The 17833-nt window shown below is 42.6% G+C and overlaps 2 protein-coding genes and 1 pseudogene across 3 annotated transcripts in view; 1 reads left to right on the top strand and 2 right to left on the bottom strand.

The window, feature by feature from the left end:
• Sos2 (SOS Ras/Rho guanine nucleotide exchange factor 2) overlaps positions 1-10347 on the bottom strand; it is a 93627-nt gene extending 83280 nt beyond the window's left edge. The window contains exon 1 of one of the 2 annotated variants that reach the window (XM_027418159.2): positions 10177-10347. In XM_027418159.2, the coding sequence (XP_027273960.1) occupies positions 10177-10263 (87 nt within the window). In that variant the 5' untranslated portion in view covers positions 10264-10347. The remainder of the gene's footprint in view (positions 1-10176) is intronic. The other variant, XM_027418158.2, reaches the window with a different exon arrangement.
• LOC100769035 lies at positions 3181-10087 on the bottom strand (annotated as a pseudogene).
• Positions 10262-11912, top strand: LOC113836021 (translation initiation factor IF-2-like). Its single transcript, XM_035445873.1, has 3 exons — positions 10262-10270; positions 10315-10879; positions 11306-11912. The coding sequence occupies exons 1-3, from the start codon at positions 10262-10264 to the stop codon at positions 11419-11421; spliced, it is 690 nt and encodes a 229-aa protein (XP_035301764.1). The 3' UTR covers positions 11422-11912.
• Positions 11913-17833: the final 5921 nt, after the last annotated feature.

Raw genomic sequence — 17833 nt, 5'->3', positions numbered from 1 at the left:
ACCTTAATGTTATTTTCACTTTGTTGCTTCACCTCTAAGCATTAAGCTGTGAATTTTAAACATATAGCCCTTCATACATTTCAAAAAAACTTTCTACCTATTATCACATGTAGCACGAATTCTAATCGGTATTAACAATAAAAAAAAAAAAAAAAACAGTCAAAAACTGGGGAGATGAGGAGGAGCTCAAAGATGAGAGAATCAAAGCAGCCAGCCACTAGTGAGTTCTAATAATGCTCAGACTAAAGGGGCGCCCCGATCCTGTCCTCAGACTGCATCCTCAGACTTCCTGCCTAGACTGCATCCATCTCTATGAACCCTCAGACTGCATGTTCAGACTGACTGCCTAGACTGTACTGCTCCTCAGACTGCCTGCTCCAGACTGCTGTCTATGACAGCAAGAGCTGCCACGAGCGCCTGTCTCCTCTCACCTTACAATCCTCTTTTCTACTCTCTCCACCTCCTTAGTGCTGGGATTAATGGTGTGTCACTCCAAGTGCTGGGATCACCTTTGTGTGAGCTGTTTCTCTTTTAGACTGGATCCATTTCGTGTACTGCAGGTGGCCTTGAACCAACAGAACTGTCTGCCTCTGGAATTAAATGTGTACCACCACTTCCTGGCCTCTATGACTAACTAGTGTGGCTGCTGGGATTAGAGGTGTGTGCCACCACTGCCTGGCCTCTGTGGCTAACTAGTGTTGCTAGCTTTTCACTCTGATCTTCAGGCAAGCTTTATTTGTTAGATCATAAACAAATATCACCACAATCACATATTTTTATGAAAAGAATTTTTGGTTGTTAATTTTAACATGACTACATGAAATAATACTAACTCCATTAGTTCCATTAAAATTCCTCCCTTAGTTAAATATGCAGCCTAACACAGGATATAATCAAACTTTTGTTCCTTTGAAAAAAGGGCCATGACTAATATAAAAGACATATATTTGATTTATGTGAAGCGGTAACACAGGTAATGCTTTGGATACTCAGCATAAAACATTTAATGGAATATTATTGTTCCAAATATACCATACTAAAATTAAACTGATAACAGAAAAAGGTTACTAAGCCATGGCTGACAGGGAACTAAATGCACCAAGTTAAAATGTATACCTAATACTCATCCAGTCTGGCTAAGCCCCTTGGGTCAGTTTGGGTCATTATTACTTTGGAATAATTCCAAATGATTCCCATGGGATATATATATATATATATATATATATATATATATATATATATATCATATGGTTTTAGGAAATCCAGAACAGGCTACAAGTTAAAATAAATAAAATATCATAGAATCTCTATATCTGTATTAGTTTCCAAATTTCTTGTTTTTTTTAAAGTGTGCCTGGCCGGGCATTGGTGGCTCACACCTTTAATCCCAGCACTCGGGAGGGAGGCAGGCAGATCTCTGTGAGTTCAAGGTCAGCCTGGTCTACAGAGCAAGTTCCAGGACAGCCAAGGCTACACAGAGAAACCCTGTCCCGAATAACCAAAATAAATAAATAAACAGATAGATAAATATTAAAAATAAAGAAAGAAAGCTTGATATTTTAATAAGGTCATGCTGCAGGCCCAGGGGGAATGTGTGAAGTAGTTTTTACATACTGGTCACTGGGCTACTACAGCTGAGCAGCAGCTTATGTAGTGCTGCTCAAAGACAGGAAGATATATGGTGTCCTCCCACCTACCCACCCCCAAAAAGAGCTTTTTTACACTGACAGAGGTGGGCCACACATGGTGCAGCTCAGGGACAGAGTTTGTCAGGCTTGTACAAAGTCGGGAGTTCCATCCCAAAGGTCCTAGAAAAAAAAGGAGGGGGCAGAGGAAAAGAGAAGAAAAAGTCTGTTACAATGAAGGCAGCTACACTGTTACAAATGTATAACTGGCCCTGGTGAAACTTACACACCCAAGAACAGAGAACCCATTACCATTTCCTGTGATTCTGAGAATGCCTTCCCAGACGGCAGTCTTTCACTTTCTACATAATATCTATTGGATGTTACAATTTATAGGAAGGATACATGTTTTAAGTAAAATTAAGTTTCTACCAAACACCAGCAAGTCTCTCTACAGAAGGCAATCTTTTCTGACTGCACCTTCCTTTGGCATACTCCAGGACGAAAACACAGAATACATTAAAACAGTATGTCCAACACAGTAGCAATCCTTCCATACTGAGGGTAAAAGGACCAGCAAAGAAATCCACCCTGACCCTAAAACAAGAGCCAGTGAAAGAAACTCATCTTGGCCCTAGAACTAGAGCCAAAGAAACACACTTTGGCCCTGGAACTGGAGCCAGTGAAAGAAACACACCCAGGCTTTTATCTAGAGCCAAAAGGTTAAAAAGGGTCCATGAGAGAAACATACTTTGGCCCAGAAACCAGAGCCAAATCTGCCCCTGACCAACTGAACACAAAACCAACCAATCTCTGAGCTGGGAAACCCACCAATCCCTGAGCACGAAATCTAGCCAATCCAAGTTTGTTCAAGCTCAAGGGCATTGAAATCTCAATTCCCTCTCTGAAAAACTGCTCCCTGGAAAGACTCTACCTCTAAGAAGCCCTGTTTAAGTCCCTCTGTCTGTTTAGTTGGCAGCTGTCCTTCTCCACCCTGGCAGAGGCAGCCACTCTCCTGGATTCCTCCTTCCCAGAGAAATCTCTTGAAACAAGAGTTTTGGGTGAAGATCTTCTTTCCCAGGCGTAGAGCAGAATCTCTGCAGGGAAGCTCCCTTAGGGGAACAGAGCATATTGCTACATTTCTGCAGGGATTTCCCCTTAGTAAGTGAAGCAGAAGAAGTAACATCTTGAGCAGGAGCTGAGAAGAAACAGATACCTCTGCTGGGAAACTCCCTTGGCATGGGGGCAGGGGAGGCAGAGCAGAGCTCAGCTCTAAAGGCTCTCTCTCAGAGAGGAGCAGGATTGCCACATCCTGCGGGGAGTTGGTGGGTAGCATGAAAAATAAAAACCCAGAGACAGATATTGGGGTTAAAGCTGAAGATCAGAGAAGCAAATCGGCCAGCCAATAGAGAGTTCTCACCTCTACCAATGCTCACACCAAAGGGGCGATCATGTCCTCTGATTGCATCTCCAAACTGCACTGCTCCTCAGACAGCCTAGATTGCACGAGTTCCTGTCTTCTCCTGCCTTATATTTCTCTCTCCACCCAGCCATATTACTCCTGTTTCCACCTCCCTAGTGCTGGGATTAAAGACATGAGCTCTGTTTCTCTTTTAGACTGATTCACTCTCATGTAGCCCAGGGTGGCCTTGAACTAACAGAAATCCATCTCCCCTGTTTCCTGAGTGATGTGATTAAAGGTATGTACCACCACTGCCTGGCCTCTATGACTGGCTAGTTTTGCAGTCTGATCTTTCTAAAGGCAAGCATTAGAAAAAAAAAAAAAGTAAACAAAATATCACCCCAACCATTCCCCACCAAACACCAGCTTCAGGTATAGCTTGACTTCCCAACAAGTAAGGATAACTTTCCCTCTGGATCTGAAACACTTGTGCGTATTCTTTATTCAATATTACAACTCTCGGGGCTCAGTGGTTAAGAGCACTGGCTGCTCTTCCAGAGGTCCTGAGTTAAATTCCCAGCAAACACATGGTAGCTCACAACCATCCGTGTCAAGATCTGGTAACCCCTTCTGACCTGCAGGCATAGTTGCAGAACACTGTGTACATAATAAATAAATCTTAAAAAAAATTACACCTCTTCCCCAATTCACAAATATTCCTTGTACCAGGCACTATACACCAATGTGGGGGGTCTACTGAGGTCACGGCTACTATTCTAACAGTTAAATACTGTCCCTCAAGTTCTGCTATCTACACACAGTGAACAGTTGTGATAGTCATGACTCCAGTGTGACAGCAAATGCCTCTCAGATGAGAAGCTAGTGCCTCCAAATTGAAGGAGGGGGTATGGGCCTGGTAGGTGGGCTGTGTAGAGGACTTTAGAATAATACTGCTTAGGACTGTGAATTGGAGATAACTACTATACTTTGTCTATCCATAATCCAAGTCTGGATTAACTACATGTTCATGCAAAATACACTTGTACTTTAGAGGAGGCAAAGAAATCTGTTAGGAAAGCATATTCTTAGAGGATGGGATAACACCACTAAAAAAGTGCTGTTTACTTTGTAAGTCTTTTGGTGACATAGCTGTAGGCAATTTCTACCTCCTTTGGGCAAGTTTGATGAACTCAACCCTAGTGCAGGCATTCCTTGGGTAGTCATTCCTTTAGAAATGTGTGGTATTTGTTGGCCACCACCTTGAGGATATGCTTGGGCAGTGTGTTGAAGTCTGCTAATGTCATCTCATTGCCATCCAGAAATCTACATGTGGAAAGTGTGAAGTCCTCCAAGCTGCTCTCATCAGTTTCATCAGTGAGGAGGGATTCAGATACTCTTCCATACTGCTGCATTTTCCAAGAGCCCCCTCTCCAGTGCTTCATTAGCTTCTGGCCTTGAGGTCTTGATATAAGCAGAGAATTTGGCAAAGATGTCCATTATGGCAGTGTTTGACTCTGCAGGCTTTGGTGAAAGATTTAAGTACTTGATAGGGTGGGATGGGGGAGGGGAGGGATAAGACTTCTTCAAGAAATTCCTCAATCTTATTTACATCTGTTTTGACTTCACTGTTGAAAGTTATAAATAGTGGGTGGGTCCCTGGAGTCAAGTTCTGCAGGTTTACAGGCTTCCTTTTTAGGTCAATGGTTGTGACATTAAACACAACTTTTTTGGGGCCAAGGAATCATGAAGAGCCGCTGTGAAAAGGGGCTGTTACCTATGCTTTCTCCATCAATCCCAACCTAGAAAAGAGCTCGATGAAGGGCTATTTGTCCCCTTCCTCCAGCCCTTTCAGGGCCCATCAACAGTGCTGTAGTTGGATGGCCTGGGCCAGGATGATACAGCTGAAGCAAGCGGCGGGCGGCTCTGGAGCTGCTGGGGCTGCAGACACTCGCTCACTTGCTCCTCACACCTCCTGCAACTCTAGCTTATGGATTTCACTGGAGGTGTAATCCTCCCAAAACCCAATTATGACCAGGTTAATCTAATTACTTTGCTATAAGAATGATAACCCTACAGGACTTCTTATTCTCTGGTGAAAACCTTAACTTGATCTACATATAATCTATAACTAATCCCCTTATTCTCCTGGTTCAGAAGACTAGCCTGCCTACCTTTCCCTTTGCTACAAATCTTTTCTTCCATTGTATTTTGTTAATTCATATGATCTTTCAAATAACAGCTTGCTAGTTCGTCTCTCAGATGAACTACCACAGCCACTGCTAATGCAAGCTTTATGACCGACAGCAAGACACATACTAGGGCTTCAATATCAAAACTATCACCTGACACATAGGTGGCACTCAGATAATACAGCTGCCTATAATCTCTGGAATTTAGCTTCCTCGAAGGTGGCTTCTTGACTCTACATCTGTGACACTCTATTCTCCCTACAGACTTTCTGGAGAGAAAAGATGTGTTGTAGTCTTCTAAAATGAACTCCAAGAAACAGTGGTGTGAAACAAAACATAACGCTCTCTCAGATGCTACAAATGTGTTTCTTAACCTTCTTTTACCATGCCACACACTGTCAATTAACTCAGCCATTTCCTCACATGACTGAGATCAAGCTGTCACAGAGTGGGAAGGTCATTACTTAACCAAATCAAATTAGACCCAGGAATTCAACCAATTCTATCTCCCTTTTATATTTGAAACTACAGATGATAAGACAATAAACATTTTCTTTTCCATGGCTAGCCTGATAAAGAAAACCATCAGAAAAGGTATATCAATCAAAGGAAACGTGAGACTCAAAACCCTGATTAAATGATCTTAAGGCAAATTTTTATATAAATCTATCAAATACCACATGCACAAAATACCAAAAGCATTTAAGCACAAAGGTAACAAATTGCATTTACAAGTATACCAGGTTCTTTTGTTGCCACCAAGTAATATGATAGCTTCACTGTTCTTGGAGAGTAGTGGCAAAGACATTTATAAAGTTCCTGGCTCTTTTAGGGATGATACATAATTTAGCAGTAATGTTAACAATCCATATATTATCCATTAGTAGTCATTTTACCCTGCTTATAACTCTGTATGCTTTTAAATGCTCTAGGTGAAGCTTTCCTTTTAAAGGTAAAAATAGGGCTGAGAGTGTTGTTATACTCTACCACTAACAACACTTGAGCATGCACAAGGCCCAATACTCAGCACCAAAATTTTTTTAATTAAAAAGAAAACAAAAATTCATTTCTACTTCCAAAATTACTTCTTGTAAATCCCCTTTTCAACCTCTGTGTTTTACATAGTACAATGAATACTTGATGCTATTATTAAAGAAAACAGGGAATTTTGTCCAGTTTTTAAGCTTTTACTTATTTATATATACGTGTAGGTGTGTTTGTGTCATGGAGGGCTGAGGACACACCTTGGAGGAGGAGTTGATTCCTTCTAGCAATTTTTTTTAAAAGTCAGAACTTTTATATTTTCTTATCTTTCTTTCAAGAGACTACATCACAAAACTGCTGTCATCCTTGCACAAGGGCCAAGCTAATCTCTGTATTCCACTTGGTTTTACTTTTTTCATTTCTTTTCTGAATTGTGTATTTGTGTGTCTATACACAGGGATGTGCACATGAGTGCAGGTGCCTGTAGGATCCCAGATGAGAATGTCAATTCTCCTGCAGCTGGAGTTATAGAGGGATGAGAATCTTCCCATGTGGGTGCCATGAACCAAATTCCAGTCATCCGCAAGAACAGCAAGCACTTCTAACCACTGAAACCATGTCTCTAACCGTCACCACCTCCAGCACCATCACCTCCTTCTCCTTTGCTGTTTGTTTGCTTGTTTGTTTGAGACAGTGTCTCACTATATAGCTCTTATTGGCTGGACTCACTCTGTAGACCAGGCTGGCCTCAAACTCACAGAGATCCACCTGCCTCAGCCTTCCAAGTGCTGGGATTAAAGTATGCCACCATTCTCAGTATTTTGTTTTCTGTTTTAATTTTTGTATGTTTTTTTTTTTTACTTTTTAAAAACAACTTTCATTAAATCAAATTAAATTCACTAATTTTATGTATTGCTCCAATTTTAGTGTAAGTGGTGCAGAAATGAACAAGCCTTTCATGTTCAAGTTGACACTGGTAATTTTGCTAAATATGTACAAAAACATGTACACTCAGTATTCATTTCTTAAAAATTACTCAAAACTTGAAAATAAGCAAAAACCAAAAAAAAAAAAAAAAAAGAAAGAAAGAAAAAGAAAACAAAACAAAAAATACTAGGCACTTTTCAGTGTGGCACTCAGTTTAAATTTTTTATTGCTATCTACTGATTAATTTACTTTGCAAGTCTATGAGATGAATTTATAGAATTCTGGCTAGCCAAAATGCAAATAATTTCTATCTAATGGAAAGGATAGCCAAAACTTATTCTTTCATGTTCTTAATTAGACTATGAACTAATTTTATATCTAAGCCAATAGTTTTAATATTACTTCAGTAAGTATCCTATAAATATCCAAATGGTCATATGAATGGCTTTAACATCTTACTAGATCTTTCATTAAATAAAACACTGAAGGCTGGGTAGAGTGCTTACCCAACCAAGCAGGAAGCCTGGGTTCTGTCCCAGGTGGAGGAGGCAGAAGGCTCAGAAGTCCAAGGTCACCCTCCATTACATGACAAGTTTGAGGGCAGCTTGTGTGCCCCTCTCTCAAAAATAAATAAGTTTAAATCACTGACGTGTGTTCATTTATATTTTGAATTAAAGTCATGACTTCACCTTTCTGAAATGTTTTGGTGACTTCATCACTAATCTGACTGAGACAACACTGCTTCTTACACACACGCGCGCGCGCGTGCACACACACACACACACACACACACACACACACACACACACACGAGAAAGACGCTCTTTACAAAAAAATGGTCAAAATTACTCATTTACAGAAGTCAAATCCTTCAAAACAGAATTTTTGGCCTAGATAATAAATACCATTAGAGAATAACTTTCCTTTTAAAAATTTGCCTTTGTGCTGGGTGTGGGGGACACCTTTAATCCCAGCAATGGGGAGTGTGGGGTCAGCAGGATGGGTGGATCTGAGTTCAAGGCCAGCCTGGTCTACAGAGTTCTAGGACAGCCAAGGCTATACAAAGAAACCCTGTCTCAAAAAATCATAGTTAATAATAATAATAATAATAATAATAATAATAAATTCACCTTTGTATTCTTAGAATCTGGCATGGTATCAAGTATCTAAGTTGTGTTCAACAGATGTTAAATGAATACATAAAGTTAGAATACATCAAACCACATAAAATATGAATTAGTACTGGCAAAATTTTTCTAAAAATAAGATGTTTTCCATGGGTGTGTACTTCAATCCATAATGCGAATTTAATAAAGTAGTATTAACTGCTTTTAACATTCACCACTAAAGACCAAACTGTCACAAATGTGTTTCTTTCCTTTACTATGAAGTAGCACATTTGTACCACACACCACCAGCACAGATCTCGCTGATAAAGGCATTCGCCATTCTGTGAGGTAGAAGGGCTAATTACTATCTAGGTATTCCCCCCCCCCTTGCTTTTAATTCAAGACAGAGTTCATTAGCACTACTTAACATGATTTCCATTTCCACCAAGTTCTTTAAAATGACATGACTCAGTGTGCTCCCCAAGGAAACCAATAAACACCTCCTCGTGAGAAATTATGGCAATGGAAAAACTTGAAATCCTGAAAGTACCAGGAAATGCTTTTACCATGAAGGTGTCTTTCAATTCCTAGAAATGGACGACAATTATTTTTCAAGTGTAGTTGCTGTTGTTGTTATTAGTGTGTGTGAGCATGTGAACAACTTTTGGGAGTCAGTTCTCTCTTCCATCTGGGTTCTGGGCATGAACTCAGGTGATCTGGCTTGCCAAAAAAGCATTTTTACTCCCTGAGCCATTTAACAGACTCCCTCAAGAGCAGGGGTTTAACTAACTGGAGTCGGTGCGTGTGTGCATGGGTGGTGTGTGTGTGTGTCTGAAGAGAGAGAGAGATGCAGATCCTGCATGAGGGCCAGGACAACTCTGGAGTCAGTTCTCTCCTACCACCTTTATGTGAGTTGCAACAATGAAATTCAAGCCATCAAGCTTGTGTTGTTGGACAGCAGGATCACCCTTCCCCATCTGAATCTCTCGCTAGCCCAAGAATTTTTATTATTATTTATTTAATATGATTATTATTTTAATTCGTGTTTATTTTGCAGAAAAGGCAAAATGTCTCAGGGGCATGACGGCTAGCCCTGAGCCCGTGTGTCTGGCTTACAAAAAGAACTTAACAACAGCAACAAAAACCATTGTATAATTACCTAACTTCCTAAGAGACTGACACCAACCAGTACAAGATATGTATCCTAACCACGCATCCAAACTTCAAAGATTGATTTGCTTGAGCTGCCCCCAATTGTCCCTTAAAGATGACTGCAAGTTCTCATCGCTGTGAGCAAACTGATCCAATTTTATGAGGCAGTCCTTGTATTCAGGTGAGACTTCTGCAGGAAGTGGAGAGGCGCTTTAGATTCACCTCAAGAGCTGGAAAACGAATACTATGACTCACTGACACTTCACACATGTGAAACACACATCCATATTAGATTTAAAAAAGAAAAAAAAAAAAAAAAAAGCACTGCCTCACAAGCGAATGGGCCACCTTGGCAAAGCAAACGGCCCGAAGCGAACACCCCCCAAAGAACTTAATTAAAAAGTAGTTCCTCGGTGCGAAACTGCATTTGTTTTTGAAACTAAAGACCAGCGGGACTTTGTCTTGCCCGAATCCAGCCCGAGGACAACAAATTGGTCAACGGCGGAAGTTGCCTGACGAAATGACTGTAACATGAAATCCAGTTTTATGATCATAACAAAACCTTCCTTCCGGGACCAGGCCAAAAAAAAAAAAAAAAGTTGAGCAAACGTCCTTCGGGATGCAACAGGCAATTTTGAGCACCCGGCTCCGGGCCAGAGAGAAAGCTCGGCCGGGGGACCCGATGCGGGCGCGACCCATGCTCCCCGTTACAAGTTCTGCGGGCGCCCGGCCCGGCCCACCCAGCCCGCCGGCCCGCGCGCGGCACCTCCCTCGGCCCCAGCACTGACCTTCCGCAGGGCCGGGACCAACAGTCCCCGCCATTTCGGGCTGTTTTCTTCGCTGAAGAACTCGTAGGGCTGCGGCGCCTGCTGCATGGCCCCGGCCGCGGCGCCTCCGCATCGGAGGCCGGCCCGGTGGCCTGACAGGCAGGGCGCGGGCCGCCTCGCCTCGCCCGGCCGCGCCTCCGCTCGGGCCGCCGCTACGGCCGAGCGCTCGGGGGCGGCGCCGGCGGGCGGGCGGGCGGGCCGGCGGCGTTCACCGAGGCTCGGCGGCCCCGCAGCCCCGAGGAAGCGCGCGGCCCGAGGCGCCCAGCTCTCCCCGCGGCTCGTCGGGCGGCTCCTCCTCCTTTGTCTGGGTGCGCAGCCCGGAGCACCGCCGGCCTCGCCCCGCCCCGACTCCCGCTACGGCCGCGGCGGGCGGACAGCGGCGGCCCGCAGTGTCCTCATCGCCTCCCCGCCCTCCGCGCAGCCGACGCGCCCGACCGGGCCCGCCGAGTCACCTCCAGAGGGCCCTCGGGGGCGATCGGGCGCGCGTGTCCGGCGTGCACAGCGCTGGCCGCCGCCGCCGCCGCCCCTCCAGCCCCGCGGGCCGCCGCCGAGCTCCGGGTCCCAGCAGCCGCGGCTCGCAGCCACGGCCCGGTGCTCGCACTCCCGAGTCTAGGGAGAAGGCCAGCACGGAGCATGCGCGCCGCTGAGCGGGCCGAGGCGCCGGGTGCGGGGCCCGGGGGCCGGGAGGGTAGTCGGTGTCTCCTGGGAATGTGCGCCGGGCGGGGTGGGAGCTGTTCCAGACACACTCGGCAGCGTCCTCCGCGCTTGCAGACAGTCCTGATTCGGTGCAGCTCAGAGGGAGCTTCGAGCCGTGACCGCAGTACACCGATGTGGGGCGAGAAGGACATTTGTCTGATAGGATATCTAATTTGTGCTCTACATGGCTCCTTCATATATTTGGGAGATTTGGTAGCTGTTTCATAAAAGCACGTGGGGTCGTGGAAAGCGCTTAGCGCGCGGTTTCGGGGCCGGGTGACTTCAGTTCGAGGCATTTCACATAAGTGTATCAAAAAAAAAAAAAAGTATCTTCATAAAACTTTCATGTATGGTTCTTTTGTTAATCATGTCCTTCAAATCCTTTCCAATTCAGGTTCTACAGAACCTGGATCCTGGGATGCAGTCATACTAATTAGCACCAGAAAAGATCTTCTGGCCCTAAGCTTTTCTGAGTTGAAGAGGCATGAACTCTGGAAACTTTTTCGCTAGCCCAAATTTCATCCCACTAAAGTTGCTGAACAAATTGCTCCAACAGGCTGTGAACAGTCATGCACCCAGCCACCAGCAAGGAGGAAGGGAACGGGAGAACTAACTGTAAAAGACAGCTTGTGCCATAATTTCAGTTCCAGAATCGGTAGCTGAGCATTGTTCTCCCCCACAAAATACACCATTTTGTCTCCGCAAAGAAGGGGAGACTTGGAATACTTATTTTTTAATCGAAGTATCTACTGTGTCAAAAATCCTCAGGAGCTGCTGAGGTAAAGGCACCGACTGCACAAGGCTAACGACCTGAGTTCCACTCCTGGAACCCACATGGAGGAGGAAAGAACCAACTGCACAAGATTGTTCTCTGACCTCTACATCTAAAATGTGGCATGCATGCCCGCCCCTCCCCCTCACACGCTCCCATGCAGGCAGGCACAATAAAGTTTTAAAAGGTCTTCTAATAAATGGCCACGTTCACATTCCCATGTACTAAATATGCTCTGGTTTATAGAAATTCCTTAATTTTCCCTACAGTTCCCAGACCCCAGCTATAAAACACAAGGCTATCAGACTGCGATTACATTTTCTCATAGGAAAGTCATTGGTAGGAAGTTTTATTCTTGGCAAAGGATATTAGGAGGTTCCTCTGGGCCAAATCTGGCCTGAATGCATTTTTTTAAAAGCCAAGCCGGTATTAAAAATCTTAAACTGCTATTACCATTTTAAAGTCAATAGCTCATTTTTTTTTTTCTATCTCCAGCATTTCACAAAGATCTGGCAACACTGTGGCCTACTGCATCTCTGCAAAGAAGAAGCAAACAGGCAGTGGAGAGACTGTCCTTTTTACACAAGTGTGCCACCCATTTCCAGTTGGCTGTCCTCCCTATCTGGCACTCTTCTCCCTTTTATGTAACCTGCTGAGTCTCTGCAGGCATCTGCCCTGTGATCTCTGAGCTAGGCAAACAGAAATGTGATCCACATGACGTGGAGGATCCAAGAATGACACCAGGAAAGCTTCCCAGTTAGACAAGTGGCCATAAAAAAAAAAAAAAAAAAAAGCAAGAACAACAGTGGAATCCATCGTGGTGATACTTTGTTTATGATCTAACAAATAAAGCTTGCCTGAAGATCAGAACGCAAAGCTAGCCACAGAGTCTGCCATAGAAGCTGGGCGGTGGTGGTGCTGGCCTTTAATTCCAGCACTAGACAGGGATATAAAGCAGGTAGCGAGAGGAGTGCGGGGGTATTCAGTCTGCAGTCACACTGTGGACAGCATGGCCCCAGCCTTGGTAGAAGTGCTGTAATTTTAAAAAGTAGTGTTGTGATTTAAAAGAGCTTGGGTGGAGGGCTTTTTTTTTTTTTTTAATTGTGAGAAATTGAATGGGAAAGGGGCGGGGCAGGGAGGGGAGGCCAGCCTCTGGGGACAGGAGCAGCTGAAGAGAAAGGAGAGGCAGAGAGAGAGAGAGAGAGGGAGAGAGACAGAGAGAGACAGAGAAAGATGGGAGGCGGTGGACAGGGCCCCTTTAAAAGGGAATGTAGTGAATGTGCACAGGTGGTGCTCTTTGTGGCTGCAACTGAGAACATATCCCGTCAGAACCCCAAGGGCAGGCCAGTACAGATGCCTGAATACTAGCAACAGTAAGAACTCTCTAGTGGTTGGCTGCTTTGCTCTTCTGATATTCAGCTTGAACCTCAATATCTGCCTTGGTTTTTATTATTCCTGCTACAATCCATATCTCATATTCTATGCAGCCAGAAATCCCCAATATGTCAAATATGTCCACGTACAAAAAGGGGACTGTGCAATGGTGGTGCTCGCCTTTAATCCCAGCACTCAAGAGGCAGAGGCAGGCGGATCTTTGTGAGTTGGAGGCCAGCCTGGTCTACGGAGTTAGTTCATGACAGCCAAGACTACACAGAGAAACCCTGTCTCAAAAAACAAAAAAAAAATGGGGGGGGGGTTTGACCTAACAGCAAAAAAAAAGAACTTTTACATGACACAAAAATCTAGACTGATACATCTATTTTTCAAATGCCTGAAAAAAAAATCCACAAGCAAAGCTAAAATATAATGATGATAAGCTGGAAAAAAAACCACAATTGCAGCAATTCAATTTTTTGAGCTAATTTCCCTAATCTATGGATAAGATCCTATGAATTAGGGAAATTAAGCCTCAAGGGGGGAAAATGATGAAAAAAAAAAACAAAACACTGAAAAAACTACCTCACAAAAAAGGAAATGTGTATCTCTTAAACATAAATACTCATTCATTCATATTAGAAGAAATACAAACTTATACCATCACTGTTTATCACCCATTAGATCAGAAAGCTTAGTTATAATGATAGTGAAGATAAGAAGAAACAGGAATTAAACTCACTGTTTCAACTTCCATCAAGGACAAACTACGTGATACCTATCAAAGTTTCAAAGGTACATAACTATTGACCCAGCAAATTCCAGAAATATGTCCCAGAGACATACTTGCTTGTATGTGAAATCACTCAGGGACAAGGTTATCCATTGCAATGTTATAGTTTCACACATATACATACTCACCATTTTATATAACAGGAGAAATATGGTGTTGCTTTAATAAATAGCAAGTCAGTATAATAAAGTTATCTATTTTAAAGATTTATTTTTATTATGTGTATGAGTGTTCTGCCTTCAAATATGTATGTGTATACCACGTGCTAGCTCAGTGCCCACGGAAATCTCAAGAGGACTGGGTATTCCCTGGAAATGGAGTTAAGGATGGTTGTGACTACCATGTGGGTGCTGGGAACCAAACCGGAGTCCTCTACAAGAGCCATAAGCACTCTTTTTTGTTTGATTTTCAAGACAGGGTTTCTCTGTTTAATAGCCCTGGCTGTTCTAGAAGTCGCTCTGTAGACCAGGCTGGCTTCGAACTCAGAGATCTGCCTCCTGAGTGCTGGATTAAATGTATGTGCCACCACTGCTGGGGGCAGTAAACACTCTTAACCTCAACTGCTGAGCAGTTGCTTGAGCCTCCCAACATAGGTTTCTAAATAAACAAAAAAAAAAAAAAAAAAAAAAAAACAGGCTTCTGTAAAACATTCTCCAAGATATGCTTCAAAGTAAAAACACAGTAATATGCAGATAATACCACTTTTATTTTTTTTAAATAGCTGGCATTTTATGTATGTAAATATAATGCCTACAAGGCAACACAGGGTTCTTTGTTACCACAAGGACAAAACCAGGTGACTGGAACAGAGGAAGAATTTTCACTTAGAATTTTTTGCAGCATTTGAATTTTCATCCTCATGAATATATCATTTATTTACAACATTAAGTCATCTTTTAAGCATTTCTTTAGTTAGCCTCTGTGTGTGAAAGCCTGCACTCGGCCCTTGAATGTGTACACAGGACGACTTCTAAGAGTTGGTTCTTTCTTTACAGTACATGGGGCCTACAGGTCAAACTCAAGTTGTCAGCCTTCCTTTCAGCCTTAATTAAGTCATTTTAATGAACAATTTTCAGGCAGAACATAAACTTTTGCTTCAAGTATTAAAACAGAAAATATTAAAATATATACTATAAAGGGGTATCTGTTTATGTAACAAAAATCTCAAACACAATTTGAATTTAAAGGCACTACTACATATTATATAATATGTATATATAATAATTACCTTTCAGTGATTTTGTCTGCATTTTTTAATTTTCACAAAAAATGGTTTTTGGAAAATAACTTGATGTTGTTGGTTGTTTTTGCTCTTTTTGGGGGGCCCACCATCTAGCTCCCTAATAAGTCGCACACGGAAGCTTAATTATGAATGCCCTGCCTTAGCTTGGCTTATTTCTTGCCAGTTTTCATAAATTATCCCATCTATCTTTGGCCTCAGGGCTTTTATCTTTCTCTATTCCTGTATATCTTTCCTTTCCTTCATACTCCATGTCTGGCTGTGTAGCGGGTGGCTGGTCCTTGAAGTCCTCCTCCTTCCTCTCTTGTTTCCAGATCCTTTCTCTCCCAGATGTCTCCTCATTTTTATTCTTTCTTCCTGCCAGCCCCACCCATGTCCCTCACCTGCCTTGCTATTGGCCATTCAGCCCTTTAGTAGACCATCAGGTGTTTTAGACAGGCACAGTAACACAGCTTCACAGAGTTAAACAAATGCAACATAAACTAAAGTCACACACCTTAAAATAATACTCCCCCAAAACTTGAATGTCTCAAGGACATTTTTCATTTTAAAAGACAGCTGGGGGTTGGGGGTGGGGCTGGAGAAATGGCTCAGTAGTTAAGAGCACTGGCTGCTCTTCCAGAAGTCCTGAGTTCAGTTCCCAGCAATGAGATGTTGGTTCACAACCATGTATAGTGGGGCCTGATTCCCTCTTCTGGCATATAGGCAGAATGCTGTATACATAACAAATGCAAATGTATTTTTTAAAGAAAAAAAGACAGTTAAATATTTTTACTACTGAATATTCTCCAACAGAAAAAATTTCAAGGATTTATTTGACATTTCTCCCATTTACTATTTCATACTTCCTCAATTTATTTAAAGTTACAAGTGCTGTCAGTTTGTAGCAAACCAAAGCAACACCACAGGAAATAATAAATGTTATTGTTGCTCACTTTCATGGTTCCCTGCCATAGCTTTAGTCCACTTACAGCCACCTGTTAGAAAGAAGTTGGAGAAGGTGCAGTTGGAGAGGGTGTGGAAAGAAAGCATCCTTGACCCTCACTGGATGCTCAGGCTTTTCAAAATCATAACCCCTGCAAGAGACTACATGTCGAAAATGTCTTCCCAACAGCAACTATAATTTACTTTCTATTTAATTAAATTATAATTATATCACTTTTCCATCCTTTCAATGTCTAACATAACATGCCCCCATTCTCTTTCAAATTCATGGCCTTTTGTTTTTTAATTATTTTTACGCATACATGATTGGGTAATCATTTAAGGGGACAATTATAATTTTCAGTGAAATTCTAAGGGATTGATTGATTGTATACCCTCTACCCCCAAGCCCCCCCCCCCCCGCCAAAAAAAGAGAAAAGCAAGCAATCTTTATGTGTCAATATGTTACATACATACTGCTCTTAAACAGAAATAATGTTCCAGCTGCTCTGGGGACAATTCTGAGGTCATGACATTATCTACTGCTTGCTACTACAAGACTAGAAACCATTTTTTTAAGTTGCTGTCCCACACTACAACTCCTATCATAAAGGAGGAAAGATACCATTTAAGCTCTTGTTGTTTCTACTAATACAATAAAATCTTTCCAAGTCCTGTCAGTTATTAAGTTAAGCTATGAACAACAATGAATTCATCATCTATTCAGTGTAGATACAAACCAGGGACCTGTCAATAATCATTATGTACATGGTCCCTGATTCCAGAATAAGGAACTTAGTAAAGGGAAAATAAAAACGTGTGTTTGCTCCAAATACTGGTAATTTGAGTAATTTTAAATTACTGTTTAGTAAATATAGAGATCAAAAGACATCTCTCATATTCTCAGTGGACAAATTTAAGCAAAAATCAAAAGGGCATGGGGGGTGGGAAACAACACTGTTACAGCCCTTTTGTTTGCCCCATCACTGTTCCAGAGCACCGAAGTTAGAAGTCATCTTAAAGATAATCAAAGACAAGTAAAATGTGGCTGAAATTCAAGGTTCTCTGTTTCAGTTTTTTGAGATGTGGTCTCACTATACAGCTTCCACTGGCCTGAAACTCTCAGAGGACCACCCACCTCTGTCTCTGCTGGGATTAAAGGCAGAGATCTCTTTTAGCCCTTTTCTCAGCCCTTTAGCTGAATTAAAGGGGCTCTCCCTGAGTGACTCAGCCATACCATTACACACTTCTTGCCACATCTAAAAGGCAAAAATCCTCATTTTATCCACAAAACAAAAAGAATCTTAACATAAGATAACTTTGATATGAGAGCCTGCTAATAGCAAAAGGTAACACTCACCAAAGAGAACAAGACCTTTTGCAGGTTTTGAAGGCAGGAAGTAGAGTCTGTTAGTATCAGCATTGTTTTTTTTTTTTTCAGGCATTTGGGTCTTTGTTTCCTTCTTAAGCTTTTCAGTGGGTACAATGTAACACGTATAATGAAAGCCCAGAGACAGATACTGGCTTCAAGCTGAAGATCCGAAAAGCAAAGTAGCCAACAACTAGCTCTTACTTCTACTTCAGACCGAAATGGGTGATCCTGTCTCCAGGAATCCTCAGAGTGCAATGCAGACTGCACTGCTCTCCACCAAGCCTCTGACTGCAGTACCCTGAGTTCCTGTCTCCTCCTGCCTTATATTCCTCTCTCCACCCAGCCATATTACTCCTGTCTCCATCTCCCTAGTGCTGGGATTAAAGGTGTGTGATTGCAAGTGCTGAGATCACCTTTGTGTGAGTTCTGTTTCTCTTTTAGACTGGA

The sequence above is a fragment of the Cricetulus griseus genome, chromosome 5, assembly GCF_003668045.3.
Source record: "Cricetulus griseus strain 17A/GY chromosome 5, alternate assembly CriGri-PICRH-1.0, whole genome shotgun sequence".
NCBI classification, from domain to species: Eukaryota; Metazoa; Chordata; class Mammalia; order Rodentia; family Cricetidae; genus Cricetulus; species Cricetulus griseus.
The sequence above is the reverse complement of the archived record's forward strand: the minus strand, read 5'-3'. Positions and strand labels throughout refer to the sequence as shown.